The 20,351-nt window shown below is 38.5% G+C and overlaps 1 protein-coding gene across 2 annotated transcripts in view; it reads left to right on the forward strand.

The window, feature by feature from the left end:
- The window catches only part of PSAT1 (phosphoserine aminotransferase 1), a 14,099-nt gene extending 9,710 nt beyond the window's left edge, over positions 1–4,389 (forward strand). For both annotated transcript variants that reach the window (XM_019610527.2, XM_019610528.2), the window contains 2 exons: positions 1,944–2,081; positions 2,730–4,389. In XM_019610527.2, the coding sequence (XP_019466072.1) occupies positions 1,944–2,081; positions 2,730–2,835 (244 nt within the window). In that variant the 3' untranslated portion in view covers positions 2,836–4,389. The remainder of the gene's footprint in view (positions 1–1,943; positions 2,082–2,729) is intronic.
- The last annotated feature ends 15,962 nt before the right edge of the window (positions 4,390–20,351 follow it).

Here is a 20,351-nt window from a genome sequence, read left to right on the forward strand (position 1 = left end):
TTTTTTTGCTTTTTTTTTTTTTTGAACACTCAGGAAGAGTATCTGTATTAATTGTAGCCAATTCTGTAACACTTGCTGAATTATTCAAAATGTAATCTGTGCATAAAGGAAGTATTTTGTTTTCAGCTGTTTTTGATGTTATTTAAAAACAGACTTGACAGTTTGTTTTTTGTGTATGGATGCGAGGCTTTTTTCCTGACAGGACCCAAAACGTGTAGTTAAATCTTGGTGCTGTAAAAACCAACAATGATTTCAATACTCATAAGTTCAAAAACTATCAGATAATAGAGTGCAAAATATTTTCCTTTGCCTACAGTATGAAGTCAAAATTTGGGATCTAATTAATTTTAGAGTCAAAAGTTATATATAGATATAGATACAGGATAGAGAAATTAAATTTGGATTTTAAATTTAAGTTGGCCTCAACCTTAATTGGCAAAGATATAGTTCATAATATTCAGTGCATTCTGCTTATCCATTTTCATGATGGGAACATTAGAATTGTGATCCTACTTTATTAAAATCCTTTTTCATAAACCTCAGTGAGCAAACCAAGCTTTGAAAAAATATTTTATGGCAAATAAAAAATCCGTAGTTTTGGCAAGTTGGCCTATAGGACTCAATAGACAAATGCAGTGCAAGTGGGATGCTGAACTGGCAAATAAGGAAAGCAACGCAAACTTCATTAAGTGATCTGTATGCATCTTCCCTAGCAACTCAGTTCAAGTCAATTTTTTAGTCATAGATCCATTCTTATCCGTTCTTATCTGAAGGTGCCTTCCTAGGTGTAATGTACCACCTAGTCTGTGGCATGCTTCACTGAACAAGAGGTGTGACAAGCTTTTTGTGAATCAAGACTGTTCCACAAAGTGCTGTATGCCATTTGCAGTTTGTTGCTTTCTAAAGTCTCTGCACTAACAGCTTGCATGGAGTTGTGTTAGATTGCCTGATAGGAAATGGGTCGTCTTAAATGGAGCATACCCATATATATCTAAATGTGAGAATCCTTACAAGCTTAGGCCTTTTGAAAGAGTGTTTTCCTGGTTACAGCTAGCACAGGGAACTTACATGTGTTAATATTATGATCAGTTGCTATTTAATTTGCACAAAGGAACCAATGGAGAACCCAACACCCCTGCTGCCTACAAAAAACAATACAGTCTACACTCAACTCACAACCGTATGTCAAATAGAATAATAAAAAATATTTCCTTGTGAATTTATGGAAGAATTTGCATCACAATTTTGGAAAATACCATGGCTTCATATCTCTTTTGTAACCAGAAGTACTAAGGAGAAGTATTTAAATATTAAATGCTTCCCTCCATTTCCCCTTACCTTTTGCCTTGCCGTATTTTTTCTGTCCACAGAAATTACAAATGAAACAGAATCCATAAAACAAACACACAAAAAAATGAAGAGTAATTTTGCTTTATATGCATCTTAAATCTTCTACTTTTGATTAAAGGAATATATTGTGGCCATGTATGTAACGTAAAGTTTGTTCTAGAGTTAGTTCACTCTCCTCTCTGTGTTCATGATTCTTAATAACACCAAATAAGACATTGAGAAGCGGGACTGAAACTATTAATTAAAGTCTCCAGTGGAAGCTTCTTTATACTGTGGTGGGGTTTTTGTTTGTTTGTTTATTTGTTTTACCCCTGTTTAGGTGGGTCAAACTCAATTCTAGTAGCACTTGTGGCCAGTAGAATAAAAGTGTCTGTCAGAGACAATTTTGGGTATGTCAGAAAGGCCTTCTTATCATAATTATACTTGGTTGAAAAAAGGAAGTTTGCTTTCTTTCACAGAAAGTAATTACTGCTTTAGTTATGGAACAATGACTTTTGAGCTGGATGCAATTATTCACTTTCTGAAGTTATTTATAATTGAAAATGTAAATTTAGGAAAAAGTAGGATAAACATTAATTTTGCAACTTTTCTAGATGTCCAGTGGAGAAGAAGAACCGAAGCAGAATGAACATCCCCTTCCGCATTGGTAGTATCAATGGTGATGAAGCCCTGGAAAAGAAATTTCTTGAGAAAGCTGTGGAACTTAACATGATATCTCTGAAAGGACATCGGTAAGTGCTACACTGAGATGAATCCCCTTGCCATGCAGAATAAAAAATTATTACAGTGATATAGCAGCAGGCATTGTGTATTGACTTACCAGCATTTCTTGCTTACAAGCTGTTTTTCATATTGGTTTGGGAGCACTGGGAATTGCAGTCTTGAGACTGTAATTAAAAACTGGTGGTGAACCAACTATAGTTTACATGTGATGGGCCACAGCTTTCTTGTTAATTCTGCCTTCTTCTCTAGCTTGATTAATCTTTCTTGTCTCTGTTCAAATGCCAAAGAAGGTGACATTTTGTCAAATTCTGTCATTGCATAAAGTCTCCATTACATTACTTATTTAGCTGATGGAAAGAATTCCTTCCCGTGTTTACAGTGGTGTTTGTGGATTTAAAAAAGTTAGATTTTTTTTTATGTCATGAAGCTACAGCTTAAAGCTGTAATAACTAATAAATACTAAAGCTGTAATAACTAATAATACTAACCTAACTTTAGGTTGCCTGCTTACCTTGAGTAAATTTTTGCCTCTCATTCATATAAAATATGAACTTCTTTCTGTTTGGTTGGGGAAAAGTAACTGGAAATGGTATTTGTCTTTTCGTGGCATATACAAAACTCGTCTTTTTTTTTTATCTCTCCTGTTTTCAATTCAGATCAGTGGGAGGAATCCGTGCCTCTTTGTATAATGCAGTGACTGTAGAAGATGTTCAGAAGCTTGCAACATTCATGAGAAGCTTCATGCAGATGCATCAGTCATAAATGCACATGGGTTAGAGCCACGCTGCACATCTGTGAAATAAAAGCTGAAGTGTTTGAAAATTACTGTGCTTATGCACAGCCACAGCGCACAAATTACATATTCTTGTAGTTCCAGTAGCTATTGTAGTTATCTGCATAGAATTAAGGCCCAATTTTGCAAGGGCTTGGCAGCCTTGGCTCCTATCTGAAGTTGAAGATTGTTAGACTGATCAAGATTGGAACCAAAATTTGCAAAGCAGTAGTCTTAATGTGTAGTTAAAGCAGGTGCTATGGATCTCAGTTCTGGATGTAGACATGCCACTACAATGCTCAGTTGAAATTAGTCATTCTTTAATTATACATAAACCCAGAATAGGAATCATTTCTACCATTTGGAAAAAAAAAAAAACTCACCTGTCTCTTGTTGCTAGTTAGAAAATGACTTCTTCAAATATACCTTGTTATCAGTAAGTAAAGGCAGAATTTCTTATAAGTTTTCTGTAGAGCTTTACACAGACTATATGACTGCACAGTGAGTGGCAAACTAACATTAAGTGTTCTCTAAGGGTATCTAGTTAGTTTATCAGATATTACAGTAGTAGTTTTCAGGAGTTAATATCTAGTTTCTGAACTTCCAGCCACTGTGTTCAAAACTTTGCTTCCATCATGAGTTGCTAGGACAGTCCCATGCAGTAGTACACTAGTGAATGGGTCTTTTTTCGTATTTCTACTTACTGGTCGAGATCTAAGATGCATGGACTTACAATTAAATCAGTATATAATATGAACTGCATAGAGAAACTTATTTTAAACTTCTTCAGTTTATTAATTTTGTATCCTTACATTGAGTGTGCATATTGATGCTCCTACCAAAAACCTGCTTTAATTTGCTGCCCTTGTGCCAAATTGGATTGCTGTATTCCACTCAATTAATCTGTGACTTTCTCTGCACTGACTTCTTAGTCCAAAGTGTCTTTCCTCTCCAAGTATTTTCTTTGCCTTCTTGTTGTTTCAGTTCTGTCACCTTCTGTATGTGGGATTCTGCCCAGCTGCTGTAAGTGAAAGTCTTGACTTCTGATTATTCCAGACAGTACATCATACTTTAGGTCTATTTTTCTTGCTTGAATCTTATGGCTTATTCCAGACTTCGATACTTCGGAAGATCTTCTGTGTAATACTCTACTTGGGTTACTTTTCCTTCTTGGCCTGTGAATTTGGTGCCAATTAATGTATTTTGATACTGGCTTCCTATTTTAAATTACATAAAGGCTCTCTGATCATATTATAACATTCAGTATGACCACAACTGATTTCAGACTGCTATGTTTCTGGTAAAGAATTGAGTCTTTTTGTTTTATTAACACTAATACAGTAGTAATAATCTAATAATGCTGATGATGGACTGCTCCTTTCTGTGTGAAATCTCACAGCAAGTCAGGGGATAGGGGCAAGGGGCGACTTCCTCTTGTCATCATTTTATGACTGCTGTTAGGAAATTTTTGTCAATGTAATGTAACTCAAAGTAATTAAATAAAGTGGGTGAAGAAAATAAAATGTTTCACAACATGCTGTGAAGCACCAGTGTGTTTGAAGCTTTTTGTGGCAAAAGGGTGAGAACTCCATGCATAGTATGTCTTCGAATTTTAGACTCCAGTATCATCCTTTTTCCTTAGTAATGTTTCCCTCACCTATTATTTTTCTGAAAATATTTCCTACAACTACCAAGGAAAAAAAGACTGCACAATAGGCTTTAAGGATGCTTTTCATGCCATTCATGAAGATTTAATTCAAGTCTTATATTAAAGCTATTTAACATTTAATTAGAACTCAGCTTCCTACAGAGTTTTGTAGACTTATTTTCAACAGTAACTGTGGCTTGAAAGTTAATAAATGATTCTGTGCTCCAAAAGCCTCCGAGCCTCCTATTTTCATTAGCAGGCACAGTTTCCTGTGTAGTGACAAAAAAGAAAAAACGCTAGAATGGCTGTATGTGGCTGATCCACTGAGCCAAAGGGGAACCTCTTTGCTTCTTCTGAATTCTGTTGAACATTTTGGCAATGATTTTTTTTAAATCACATGGGCAGATATTTTGGAAAAGCAAAATGTGGTGTTTATGATTTCACAAAAGGAGTTGCTAGCATTCTATTTAGTTTGTAATATAGAAGTCCCTAATCTAAGGAGGGAAGAGAGTGGGTTGGGAAAGGGAAAAATAATAAAAAATACAACACGGTGCCCAGGGAGGAACCTAGGTGAGAATACTTGAGTGAACTAGACATCATGAAGCCCCACCTGTAGTACTGCATCCAAACCAACAGCCCCGAACACAAGAAGGATATGGAGCACTTGGAGCAGGTCCAGAGGAGGGCCACTAAGATGATCAGAGGGCTGGAGCATCTCTCCTATAAAGAAAGGTTGAGGGAAATGGGATTGTTCAGCTGGGAAACGAGAAGGCTCCAGAGAGATGTCACTGTGACCTTCCAATACTTGAAGGGAGCACATAAACAGGAGGGGGAACAGCTGTTTATGAGGCTGATAGTGATAGGACAAGGGGGAATGGTTTTAAACTGACACAGGAGGTTTGGGTTAGATATTAGGAGGAAGTTTTTCACACCGAGGGGGGTGACACACTGGAACAGGTTGCCCAAGGAGGTCGTGGATGCCCCATCCCTGGAGGCATTCAAGGCCAGGCTGGATGTGGCTCTGGACAGCCTGGTCTAGTGGTTGGTGACCCTGCATATAGCAGGGGGGTTGAAACTAGATGATCACTGTGGTCCTTTTCAACCTAGGCTATTCTATGATTCTATGATTTGCAAGTTCACCTGTGAGTGCTGCAGAACATGGCTGATGCCATTAGGATGCCATTCTATTATTGTTGCTTGACTGTGAAAACTAGAAGTGCCTGAAGACTGGATGAGAAAAAAAGTCATAAAAAAGGGCAAGGAGGACCCAGTGAGAATCATCCTTGCCTGAATCTTGGGAAGAAGATGGAAAGCTCATCCTGAAAACCATTTATAGGCACATGAAGCAAAAGAAAATCATTGGTAGTTAGCATGGACTCACCAACAGGAAATCATGCCTGACTGAGCTGATGGATCCTGGGGAGCCATGAGTATTGTCCTGAACTTCACTAACGTTTTCAACCTCGTCTGCTGTAGGTTCCACTAGAGAAGCTGATGAGGTATAGTCTGGATAAGCATATAGTGAGGTGGATCAAAAGCTGGCTGAAATTCTGCACCCACGGGTGGTGACCAGTAGTGCAAAGTTTAATTGGAGGCCAGTAATAAGGGGTGTACCCCAGAAACAATATTGGATTGAGTCCTGTTTAACATCTTTGTTAATGTTCTGAATTTGGGGTTAGAGTGCACCTTCAGCAAATTTGTAGATGGCATGAGACTGGGGGAGGGACTGGTGTACCAGAGAACAATGCTGCCATTCAGATGGACCTTGACAGGCTGGAAAAGGGGGCTGACAAGAATCTCACTGTATTCAACGAGGAAAAATTGAGAGTCCTCTACCTGGGGAGGAATGGTCTCATGTACACGTATTTGCTGGGGGCCACCTCACTGGAAAGTGTCTCTGCAGAAAAGGCCCTGAGAATCCTGGTGGCCACCAAGTTGAAGGTGAGCCAGCAGTGTGCAAGAAGGCTAATAGTATTCTTGGCTGCGTTAGGCAGAGCACTGCCAACAGGTTAAGAGAGGTGATCCTTCCCCTCAGCGCTAGTGAAACCACACCTACTGTTCCATGTCCAGTTCTGGTACAAGAGAGTCATGGCCTTGCTGGAATAAGTCCAGCAGAGAGCCACGAAGGTGATGAAGAGACTAAAGTGCCTCTCCTTTGAGGAGAGACTGGGAGAGTGGGGGCTGTTCAGCCTGGAAGAATCTTGGGACCTATAAATACCCAAAGGGAAATATGCAAAGGAGATGGAGCCAGGGAAAGTGGTAGTGAGCACAAACTGGAAAACAGGATGCTCTTTCCGAGCACCAGGAAGCACTTCTCTGCTGTCAGGATGATGGATCACTAGCACAGGCTGCCCAGAGGCTGGGGGGTAGCCAAAGGCTGCCTGACATGGGCCTGGGCATCCTGCTCTGAGTGGTCCTGCTCGAGCAATGGAGTTGAGTCTGATGGACTCAGAGAGTCCTGCTAACTCAATGACTCTGTGATTTCCATAGCACAACTGTTGTACTACCTCCAAACCTAGCACAAAATAATTAAATAAGAATTAGAAGCTACTTTGGCACGTACTTATTTGTCTAGATAATCCTATTGAAAGAAAATTTATATGAACAGTGATGTGGAGAGTCCTGCTCCTTTGTCAGCTGGCATTTTGCATATTCATATTTTTCTTGTTTATGCTTAAATTAAATTCTGTTTTCCTTCTCAATGTGTAAGTGGCTTAACATTTTAAGATGTACCAGGAAAATATGTTGGTTGTAAAAAATTTACGCCTCTTTCTGGCTTTGAAGTAAATGTTTGAAGTGAAACAGAAATAAAAATTAAATAAGTTTCAGAAGCTGATAGACTGGAAATTGTTAATGTATGCTGAAAGCATTATTAGGTCTGGAACTATGTCAGTATATGATTAATATTTGCTGTACTTCACTTTCTGGATAAAAAATAAAATGAGAGTGAATCTCTTCAGATTTGATGGGAGTGTACATAATTAAGAAGGGAAATGTTACAAGGTTTTACATGTGATCAATCACTTTAATTGGAAAGCAGTAACCTCATTTCTACCTTTAATTGGACTCTTGATAATTCAGAACCAAGATTCATGACAGCCTGTGATAAATTGGTCTCTTTCAGGCTAAAGAAGCTAGGAAGTTATAATTACCCATGGATTACTGAATGATTGGAGGACCTTCATCAAAGAGATGCAGTGAGATTTGTGGAAGACCAGGTAGGTTCTGAGTATGAATTATTTATTTATTTATTTATTTTTAAGTGGCTAAGGAATAAATGTCTGTTTGACATGACAAAAACCTAAGCTGTATGATTTCTGAAATCCTAGAAAATTCAATCTCCTGCCTCTGCACCCTGCATGAAAAGCAAAAATGAGTACTTTATAAGTGGGTTATTTACAGAAAGATCTGAAGAAAATATGAGAATGGTTGCAATTTTCTAAACTATTATGAAAGGAATTGACATTAATTTATTTAGAATTTGTACCATAATGAACAAATCTGAATTCACAGATGTTCTGACATGATTCTTTGCTTTAGTTCCATGATGGAAACCGAAGTCATCTGTGAGCTAGTGGTAAGAAATTTAATTTTTGATGCATAAGTGAAAAAAATATTCTTTTGGGAATAGTGTTTGTTGCCTATTGGTGTGTACATTGGAGTCACTTTAAGAGGCAATCCTGTGCTTTCCCTTTCTCCCTCCTGGCTACTGAGGCTCAGTGAATACTAATATCAGGGTAATGCAGCAAAATTGTGGCTAGGGTGGAAAGTGTGGCAGATTACACAGTGACAAGCTACACATATCACCCACAATGTGTAGTTTACTTGACCTATAACATAGTGATAACTGCAGATGAAAAAAGTTCTAAGTTCAATTACTTCTTTACATCCTTGTTAAATCAGAGAAGCAGTCCCATTGTGTTCTGAATACCCTCTGGCCCTGGTTTTAATTATGGCATGACTTCAAAAGGAAATTGCTTGACAGCAGCAGTCAGTCTTTAACTGGCAGCTCAGTGTACATTTCAGGAAGTGAAATAAATCACTCTATTACTAGCAAACCTCTAACCTTTTCATGCAAAATACATAAACTTATGTGTTTACAGTAAGCCAAATTGCTACTTAACTCCCAATTGCATTTGGTACTGAGAATGTAAGTGCATATCTGGGATTTTGACACCAACCCTTTCCCAAGTTTTGTTTGGTTTGCTGTTTGCTTTTAGCCACATCTAAGTGAGAAAATGTTATCCCCTACACCTGCGAAAGAATGCATCTGAAAGTCAGCCACAGATCCTTCAAGTTTTGCTAGATATCATATGTAGGTAAATATCTGTTTTTATGAAATCTTAATTTGAAATCTGATTGCTCTGATTCCTATGACTTTACATAGTCTCTGAATTGTAACTTCCTTATCCAATACAGAAGTAGTTCCTTCTGTGGATATTGATTTCAAGATGTTCAGCTCTGTCAAAAAAGTTGTGCTGGTGGTATATGAAATGACGAAAAAATCTTCTGTTTTATGGTAATTAATGCTAGTATAAATCATAGTTCAAGCTACCAGTAAATTTACTTAATGCATTCCAAAACAGCAGAAGTTCATCTTCATTGACAATCCATGCCAAGAAGGGGGTAAAAGAATACGTGAATTTCATAGATCAGAAAAGATTTGGCTTAAAAATACTGAAACAACACCTGAAAATACTAAACCAAAATGACAATTAGCATTGATAAATCCCAACTGATGTGAAATGAACAGCAGAGGACTCCTGGGCCCAGTGTATTTGCTTCTAGTTCTCACTTTCATAAAAGAATTGTATTTATTTAGATGCCTTACTTCATTTAAATTGCATGATTTTTGAAAATGTGGAGCTTATTTTATTAAGAATGCTCACGTACAAAACTTTATGGTGAAAGAAAGACATAGAAGAATTGGCTTCCAATAACGGCTGACTGGGGCTGAGATATGGGGCAGCAAACACCTTGGATTTGCTTCTCCTGCCTGGAGATTTTGTGCAAAAGCCTCTTGTTCAGAGGTGGAATAATGCCAAGTCAGGGAGGCATATGTCTTCACAGAGCAATCAAATTATGTTCATAGAGGCTAATGATCCAAAGACAGCATAAACAATCTGCAGTGGTGATATCCATTATCCCCTGTGTTAACTCCCAGAGACTCCTTGTATCTTTTAGATTCACAGAATAACACTATATTACGAGAGATGTCTTATTTTTCATATTAAGCCAGACTAACCAGCCAGCCATCTGGAAAACCTGAAAGGCTGGAAAGTTCTCTGAGTTACAGTTGTTGATGTGAGAGATTTGCAAAAGCAGAAGGGGATCAGTGATTACCAGTGTTATGCTTGCTCCTGTGCTGTAGCGAAGTGCCTCGCTGGTGGCCTGTGTACCTATCTATGCAAAAGACATTGGGATAGAACAAAACTATATAAAAGCACATGAATATAAAAGCACATGACAAACACCTAGCTGTACATAAATCTGGAAAGTTCAGCTCTGAGCAAAGGTAACATGAAATGTCAGTATGTTTATCAGTGTGTTACAAGGCTTAACAGATTTTCAAATTTAACAAATACTAGTTCAGGTCAAAAAGAAGTCCATCCTGTGATGTGTTAATATAGTTTAGCATTATTTGACTCTACATGAAAATACAGGAGGCCCAAGAATACACAATAGAAACAGTTTGTAGCTCAAATTGCAGAACAATGAAAGGACAGATGAGCAGCATTAAACTCTGAAATAATCAGGGATGTCAGTATCTGTGGTGTGACCAGCATGACCTAAACAACTTACTTTAGTTTATCACTTTGGTCCACAAACAGAAAAAAACTTCTAGTCTCCACTAGAGACATGGGACACTGCTCTGAGAGGCTGTGAGTTTCCAGAACTGCAGTGTGGAACTGTGAAAGAGAAATTTATTTCATTTCAGTATTTAAAGAGTGGTGATTAGTGTGTTCCATTTCTGACTGACTATATTCAGAGTCTTTAGGCTTCTTTACAGATTATATACAACATATATTCCATCTGCCAAACCTTTGGCTAAGTGAGTTTCTGACACGAAATGTCCCCAGTTCTTAAGAGCGAGGGCTGCTTCCAAATGGTTTCTCAAGTTGCTGTATGCCTTATGATCTATTTTTCTATAAGCATAAGTAATATCTAAAGTGGAGTCTCAAAAACTACAGTCCATAGATTAAAATATTGCAATAGTATTAAAAACTCAATAGCAAAATATAGTGATTATTCTCTGGAAAGAATATAATTACTATTAAGCTGTAGTCCAAAAAAGGATTTTATGACTCTCATTCTACTGCTCCTATTCATTCAAGTGATTCTGTTTTATGAAGGAGAACTGATGTCAGACTCTTAGGTATAGCAACAAGATGTAAACTTACAGTAATTAAGACAGAGACTTTCTTGGCAACAGGCCTCAGTAACTAGTGCCCCAAGACTATTCTGGAAACTTCGTTGGAGTCACGGCACTTTATGAAACTTTCATCACCCAAGTCAGACATGTTAGCTGCAAACATGGTATAGTAGACCATGATATACTTATCTGTGGCAGTATACTGTAGGCTACTTTGCATCTCATCATCAAGACTGCAGTGCCCTCAGAAACTCTGCAGCTGTGCTAATGCTACTCAATCCACTGTTATATCTATTGAGTGTGACACATAAGAATTAATGAATGGAGGGGAGAGCAACTCAGCCAAAACTTGAGTGGTCAACTGGCATATGTTTCATGCCTATGTAAAGGAGATGGAAAAGTCACTTCTATTAGCCAAGGGACAATAAACATTAAACACAATAAACCCAGCTGTGCTGTTTACAAAGATACTATTCAGTAAAAGGCATTGTAGGCAGAGAGAGTTTTGATTCACATCAGTGTAACTGAGACAATGTTCTGGGCCAGGGAAGTTCAGAGACCTCATGATCAAACTGGGAATAGCAGCAGAGATAAAGAGAACACAAGAGAAAAATATCTCATCTGAATGATAGCCTTTTAGTTGGCTTGGGTTGGGGCTGTTACAAAATGTGGATGCTCATGTCCTGGTATTCCTACCAGGAACACTATGCATCACATAGCAGATGTTGTACTCTGTAATGTCATTTTAATGGCCACACAATCTCCCTTTGTTATGAAAAGCATGATGATCCACTGATTCCAGTAGTAGGCCTCTGCTTTTATAGCATGCTTAGAAAGTAATCCTTGTAAAAACACATCTAGAATAAATAGAATTATTCTACTTTTCATAGATGTCTAGTGTTAAACAATGAAACCATTCACAGGAAAACACATTTTTACAACTCTTCTTAAGTTATTCCCACCATCCCTCAAAACAATGGAGATTGCAATTGAAAGGTTACATCACCAGTACCAACTTAGTCTGAAACTTCCTATTCTAAAAGACCTTACTTGGTAGCTTGAAATTTTGCAAAAAAGGCTGGCATTTTCTTGCTTAAATACCTGCCTCACAATGATCTTCCAGTAAAAGAAACTGGGAAAGAGTTCAGCCATTTCTGCCATTCCCAAATGCAGATAACAATGTCAAGTATGTGGAATAAGAGGTGACCAGAGTTAGAGAACAGAAGAGATTCTAAGTAGGAATTTGCAAATTACATGCAAAAGAAGAGCTCGAGCACTCCATCTGAACTTGGCTGTGCTATAAATCTGTCAGAAAATCACACCCGCACAAGTTCAGCAGGCTTAGGTCCTTGCAAAATCTGCCCTTTTGCAGGTATGCCAAAGTCTCTCTTGTTCTGCCAGTGCAACCAGGCTGTCTATAACTCATGTCCATGTGTTGTTGAGCATCCTGCAGGGATGAAGCTGAACCCCAGGAAAGAGGGACAAAAAGGAAAGAAACAGAGAGAGAGAGATCCTGATTCTTGTTCATGTGTGCTGCAGGGACAGACCCTGGAGTTCTTGGATGCAGATCATCTGCTACCTGAGAAATTTGGATTAGTCCTAGGAGCTGATGTGGGGCCTTGCCCTGCAGGTGCCTCATGGCTCCAATGCTTTTCACTGCCTGTTTTTCAGAGATGTCCAGTCTTGCTCCCTGCTGTTACTGCTGTTCTGCAGTGCATGTTATGTACAGATCAGGATAGGTGAAGGGAGAGATCGTGTGCTTAATTATGGTGGAAACAGGGGTGCTTGTCAGTGCTCTCTTATGTACCTCTGAAACCAGGCTTCCAAAGTTGATGGAGTAAATGGACGAGGACTCTCACTAAGAGAGAACTGGAAGTCCTACTATTTCTTACAAAAATTTTGAGGGAACTGAGGAATGAATGACTCTGGTTTTTGACTGGTAGGCACACATCTCAAAGTAGGCTTCCTGGCTCTTGGGAAACATTAGGTGCAGAGTCTTTCCCAGCAAAGCCCTCTCATGCCAACAAATGTTTCTGCTGTGTCTGGATGGCTGTTCACAAACAAGTGTTGACAAGCCAGCTGAGGTGAGGCCCTGCAAGAGGACAAAAAACTAAGTGCTCTCAGCTGAGCTGCGCTTCGGATGCAGATGTCTCCAGCCCACTGAGACACTGGTGCTTAGCACCAGGCCCTTCACTCAGAGGCCTCAGTGACAGCAGCCTATGACATTTCTGCATGAGCAACTGCGGGCTCACGGAGGTGAGCAAGAATCTGCTTATTCTGCCTTCAAAAGAGGCCAAAAAACAATTTCCCTTTGGTTTCCCTCTCTGCCACAGCCTGTGACCCTCGGGATAAGCTGCTGGGGGGCGGGGCGGGTGCTGACAGGCCTGCGGCTGCGGGGCTGAGACTGCTGTGGTTCTGCAGGAGGGTGGAGGCAGGTGGGCTCTGTGATTCCCTACTGCAATGCATATTTTGTGCCTTGCGCTCGGGGCACTGGAGCATGATGTATCTGCTGGAGGGACCCCACACCCTGAGGGGGAACACTGCCATATTCTATTCACGTGATTATTTTGGTGAAGCAAAGCTTTGGGAGAGGGAGTATCTTGTACTGCACTCACTGGACAATATTTCTGCCACTATTTGTTACAGCTAGCTTCTCCTGCAGTCAGTGCTGTGTTGCCCGTGCTACCCGCAGCCGCACTGCTTTAAGGAGAGTCTGATTCTCCAGGTCTGGTTTTCCTGAGGTGCTGTGGAGTACAGTCTGAAGTGTAACCATGTGAGTGGCTGCAGGCTTCACTTCCTCATTATAAACAGATTTTTCTGCTGCACACAGTACTCTCCAATTTGCTACAAGATAACTTAGTTTTCTAAAATATAGTTTAAAGGCTTAACTCTATCAGCAAATGAGATTGTTCATAGGATTATTTAATTGCTCATTAATGTAGATTTTGGATGATATAAAGGAAAGGCTGTCTTCCACACAGTTATATTGTGGCTCTTTTAATAGCCCAATAAAGCATACTTTGTAGTATCTTGTTTTTTAAATTGAACATCTCCTTTTGTTTGGGAATAAGAGGGTATAAATTGAATTTATCTAGCTCTTGGAACTTAAAACCTGCTATTTTCTCGTCCAACACACTGTAGCAATGGGGCAGAGGGATTAATTAATCCATTTGGAATTTATTTAAATTAAAAAAAAATAGAGACTTCTATTAGCAAGAATGTATGAAGCAGCCATACAGGATAGGGTTTTGGGCATGTACTTTGCCTTTCTAAATTCCAAACAGAGGTGCAGGCTACTGAGATTACCAGAATACAGATCTGTCTAGTCCCAGCCTGGCACATGGGTTTTGGGGAGCACAGCTCAGCTGTCAGAGCAGGCAGCAGGGAGCTGGGCTGCTCCCAGGGATGTTTTCCACTAGGCGGAGGTGAGCACCCCAACATCATAATGTACTTTGTGGGCATCACAGGCCTGGGCCATGTGAAGGTTCAGCACAGAGTGCATCTTTTCAGGTGTAGGAGTAGTATAAGACAGGGACAAATGGGTGAGTGTTATCAGCAGACAGCAGAATCTGAGAAAACTGAGTGCAAGTTTGTCCTAAGGGATGCTTTGCAAGTACCCGCTTACCCAGTGCTCCTTCTGTCTTTGTCTCTGCTTTCTGAGTCATCCTTCCCATCATCTGCCTGTAATCCAAATACAAGACCTTTACTAGCTAGTGATATTTAACACACATTGCCCAGAAAGGAACTAGTAATTAGTCAAAGAGCAGAATGAAATTAGGAAATTTGCTTGTTGGCACTGGACTCCATGCTGAGAGAACCTTCAAAGGCCAACAGAAGAGGAGCCAGCTTGACTGGATCATCTAGTTCAAGGCCCGAGTCACTTCTCTGGCAGAGCCTGAGGTGCATACACAATCAGCACAGGGAACGTTGGCTTGCTGTTTTCTCTTAGGTTCTCTAAACTATGAATGCAACCTTTACTACATTCCTCAGTTATGTCTTTCTTAAAGTATAAGCTCTGTAGGACACAGGTTTTACTTGCTTTTAGAGTGGCTGATATTCGGTGGCTACTGTACAGCTAATGGCTGCTCCTCAGAGGTTATGGCTTTCTTTGTCCATTGGTGACGACCCCCAGGATTTAGTCAAGGCAAAATGAAGCCTTAAGGTCTAGGATGACTTGTTAGAACATGAACGCAGAAGCAGCTGCTCTGTCATTCTGTTACAATGCTCCAATTTAAGCTTAAAGTCACTCTTTTTTTTCCCGCTGCTGGAATTGTTGAAATAAGCCACTACCGCAGAACACAATCCAGCCTTTAATTTTATTTTCATATACTACTCAAGAGATGTCTGTTTGTTTTTTTTTAAAGAGGTTACTAATCCCTTTTGCTACTGCCAATGTGAAATGATGGCACTTGATTGCTAAAGACACAGAGCCACAAATTTCATGTCTGATGACTTTCATTAGGAGGAAAGCTCCCTTGAAAGTGATGCTGCTCAGCCGGGCTAATTTCAAGTGCTTTTTCTCTCACAGACAGATGTAACTGTTGTAGGGTGTTTGGGGTGTAGCAGCTGCTAGTGTTGTGGAAGCAGCTCCAGTTCCTAAAAGAAATCCAAGAATGGGTTGGCTCTTCTGGCAAACTGGTATGTGGACTGTAGTTCCTAAAGAGTTTGTTACCTGGCTGTGGAAATCAGCTGTTACAAAAATAAGAGGGAAAAAAATGGTAGGGTGTTTGTCATCAGCTGCAGTCCTTTGAATTATTGCTCCATATCTTTCCCTGTAAGAGATGAGTTTCTGAGACAAAGAGAATACTGACATAAGAAAGGATGAAAAAAGCAAGGCTGAACCTGGATTTATACCAAATTTTGTGCTTCAGAGCACTCTATGCTTTTTAGAGATGTTCTCTTCATTTTTAAAATTCAACATATTATAATAACTAAAAATAAGCAATCATTAGGAGACTCATCTTTTTTTTCCCCTTGGTTATATAGTCCTCTATCACTTGCAGCTGCACATTTCTAATTCACTCCTACAGTATGCTGTAAGCAATGATACTGAATAGTTTATAAATACTAGTTAGATATTGTAATAAATAATCCTGATGGTTTACAACATTTTTATTATACCGGTTACTATAAAAGGAAATACATACTTGTATATATTTGCAATCTTGTACAAATCCTTAACTGGAATCAAACCAGAGGCTATCTTTACACCAAATGTTTATCTTTCTTTCCTGTGCATCTAAATGCTTTTCACAAGCTTTGTTGTATTCAGGAAACAAACAAATGATCAAAACCCGCAGCATATCTCCAACTATACCTAGAGCATAAAAATTCCAACATATAATGCAATACTGATACAATACTGTTAATTTCAAAAGAGTAGCAATTTGAGTGACCATGGTCAGGGAAGTGGTCTGACGGAACTGGCGATGCCCAGAGTCTTAGAGAGTCAATATTACATTTAAAAATAGTCACATTTTTCTCCCACTTCCAATGAATTTGAGATAACTTTCTGCACATCCTGGCTTTCAAAAATGGCTGGTCATTTTTGGAACTTTTTGAACACAAAGGCCGTAATGGTATTTTGAATTTGTGGTGAGACTTTGTCCATTTAAATCCTGTGAGAATGTGGAAATTCCTTCTAATTTTTGTTGCTGTAGACCCTTTATATCAGTAGAAGTTATTGGTAGAAGTTTTAAAGTGGACTTACTGGTTTCCTTGTCCTAATAAGAGTTTGTCTTGTGTATTTTATTGAGTTAGTATGTGATTCATATCTGTCTGTTTAGAAAATCAAGTACCTACCTGTGAAGCATAGTCACAAAGAAGTCCTCAGGTCTGTAAGCCCCTCCAAAGAGGCAGAATTTAAATTTTTGTTTTGTATAATAAATCTCTTGTTTCTGAGGTGCTGTATAATTAGACAAAATCAGACTGTGAACTTTTTCAAGATTCTTTACTCTGTGGTGCTCCAATCATAATGCCAGCTACATTTGATCATTACATTAGGCCACTTTCTTAGCACCACAGAACAGGGATTTTATTCTTTACAGCTAATCTGTATGTATACTTATGGTTGTCATAGTAAGAATGATCGGATGCAGAACTGTGTAATTTTTTTACCTTGAAAAAGTTGTAATTGTAGGCATGTAAAACATATGCATACGTTCCTCAAAAATGGCATTTAGACGTATATAGTGCAAGTAACAACTTGGAGGAGAAAGAAGAAACTAGTTTATATTTTGTGTGGAACATAAGTTTTGCTGCACAGCAAAGAATCATCCTGGCTAAGAACTTTGATTGGTGTCATGAAGTTAATAAACCCACATATCACAATGCACTTAAGAATTTGCAGCAGTATATTGTGAATGCTATATAAAAAAGCACATTAAATTTTTAAATGTCAGAGAACTGTCTTTGTGAACTGGAAAATAAGTCAGAAAATCACCAAAATGCCAGGAGGGCAATCTAAACAGGGAAGGTGCTTAGGAATTGGATTGTAATTTGGGCAATAAACCCTGTTTATAATAGTCTTCCAGTCATTAAATGTCTCAGCTGCCACAGGGACCTGGGACTATTAACTTCTTCTGACTGAACCAGAGGGGAAAAGCAATAATTTATTTTACAAGCAGAGGAAAGGTTCTGCTCAATAAAGAACAATTAAACATTTCTTATAAAAGAGAATGCTCAGGAGTTCATGCCACTGCTGGTAATATCAAAACCTGTCTTTTGGCTCTTTGAAGGATATTTCGTATTTCATGTTAAGCATATATTCTTCTTCTTTTTCTTCTTCTTCTTCTTCTTCTTCTTCTTCTTTTTCTTCTTCTTTTTCTTCTTCTTCTTCTTCTTCTTTTCTTCTTCTTCTTCCTTCTTCCTTCTTCTTCTATCACTACATGCTTTATGAAGAAAAGTTTTCTTCCTATCTCCTTAGTTTTTTCTTTTTCCTATACTATAGAATTATTTCAGAGCTATTATTTCTGTCAGAAGATTTAAAATCTCAAGGTCTTTGTCTGGGTCATAGCATTCTGTCTGACATAAAAAGAAGAAATAGATCGGTCCTTTTAGCATGGAGTTCACAACTGGGAGTCACTGAAAGAAGAAAACATAGCAGGCAAGGCTTCTAGCTGTAAGAAGAATGGCCCAGGATGGGAATGAATTCATTTTCACAATATATGGGTAGCATTTAGCCACATAAGTAATTTTCTTTCAAGGGAAAGAGTAATAAATTGTTGCCAATTACTCCTTAAATTTATCATTATCAGCATATAAAGCCATATCACTTCAGCAGTTTGTGAAAATGTGGTTTTATTAGCATCTGTATTGCTGTACAAAACAGCTTCCAAAATAGGGAGGCAGCTTCATTTCTGCTGCTTCCCATCCATCACCAGCTGGCTATCAAAGCATATAGGAGTAAAACAAATAATGAAAATTACTGCCCACATGCTGGTCCTCTTTTCTCCATGGTGTCTGCAGTAACTGAAACCCTGGCTTGACTAACTGCTGCTGAATCCGTGCAGCATCTAGTGCCAAACAGAGCACCAATGTCACTTGTTTCAGAACTCCTTTCCCATAATGTTTCGACTGGAATCTTTTGTGCTGTGGGATGAGTACTTCAACTCTTAAGCAAAATCCTAACTGAAGGCTGAAAAGGATTTGCCTTAACTACACATTTTGGCCCTTGATAATTTGATCACGTTGCATTAGAAATGGTGCATGAAAGCACTGTGGAAACTGTTCCTCATTCCACTTGTCACCCATCAGAAGTCGTTTTCTTGAGACCTACCTGTCATTCAAGGTTGTCAGGTTGAGTTAAAAATCCTGCTTGCAGTCCATGGTTACATTTGTTTTATGACTAAGAAAAGCTGGTGAAGGAGGAATGCTGGGAGAGAAAATACTCAAATGCAGATATGTCTGCCGGAGTGGAAGTTGTGAGCAACTTCTGTGAGGCAACTTTATACTAGCTCTACTACACTGCCTTTCCCTTTACTGCTAGATAGGAAAATGTTGTTATAAAGAATACTTCAATGTTCTCTCTACTCCCTTGTTGGAAGCATTTTCAAAGCCATAAAGCTAACAACACTATTTCATTTCTCCTTTAAATAGGAATGATGAGAGCATAATAGGGAGATCGGTTACAGCTTCAGAAAGCTGTATGCTATCCTTCTGAATGCAGTGGAGGTAGAGATTTATGGAAGATCAGATCATAGTCTGCTGAATAATAGAGAATTTCTGTGACTGAAAGCAGGGAAATGTGCTAACATTTTGTATTAGCTTTAAAGAATTAGAAATAGAAGGTAAATTTTGAAGCCTTCATTGGATCAAAAATGTAAGCATCAGGTGGCATTATGAGGCACAGTCCTCAGAAGGTTTGAGGATGTGAACTAATGTCCTCAGAGCCGCTCATAATAATAATAAGGGAGTACAGACTATTTTAGATAATTCTTTGCTGTGTAATAACAGCTTATTTATAGAATGCTGGCTAAATTAAAAGATTTAATGCCTCAGGACCTTGTTGTTCAATTTTTATTTATTTAACCAAACTAAAATAGGAATTAGCTGGGACATTCTTCCAACATCTGCAGAGGCGAGAAATGGGGAAATAAATGACAATAAAGCTCTACAAAAATGCTACAAAAGAGATTCTTTTCATTAAACAAAAAGCAAACAAAAAAGTTTTTGTTTGTCAAGTACTGTTAGGATCTACCTCAGTTTATTAAAAGGTGTCTGCCAGGCCTGACTTTCTAACTGTATGCAGCTAAAACATATATGAGAAATGGATTTGGCCTAAGGTTCTCATTCTCCTTGGGGAAAAGTACAAATAGCTAGCAGCAAAGAGAAATGGAGTTTTATAAGCCTTTGTTGATGAGATGGGCTTATAGCAAGTGAGAGACTTATAACTCAACAGCTGAAATGTGGGTTTATTCCAGTCTTCCATTTGATTAAAATTATGGCCATAAATTTTCTTTAAAATTAAGTGTATAGTAGCTCTCTCTCCTTGTCGTATTTTTTGTTGGAAATATTGGGAGCATTATTCTAAGAATTTCTAAGAATCTGTATTTTTAGAAACACTTTTTCTCCTATCCTAAGTGCTCAAATGTTTGTGTCCAATACTGTATGACTTGATTTAAACAGGAAATTTGCTCCCCTACCAAGAAAGAGAAAGGATCTATTCTATAGAGTCTCCTTAAATTGAAACACATTCAGCTCTTAAAAGCTTAAAAATACAGTGATAAACCATATACTTGGCTTTTCACAAAGACAGTCATTGCAGCTAAGAAAAAAAAAAAGAAAAAAGAGAATAGATGAAAAATAAGAAGGCAGATTTTACATGATACATTTGAGGATCTTTCCCATGTACTAATATTTTTTAAAGGAATCTCATGCTACTTATTGTGTTGAAGCATAGATGTGTATGTACATTAAAAATACATGATATATATTTGCCTTAGCTCGTTATATTCCCTTTGAAAATAAAAACAGACATCTTTCCT

This window comes from Meleagris gallopavo, chromosome Z, assembly GCF_000146605.3.
Source record: "Meleagris gallopavo isolate NT-WF06-2002-E0010 breed Aviagen turkey brand Nicholas breeding stock chromosome Z, Turkey_5.1, whole genome shotgun sequence".
Taxonomy (NCBI): Eukaryota; Metazoa; Chordata; class Aves; order Galliformes; family Phasianidae; genus Meleagris; species Meleagris gallopavo.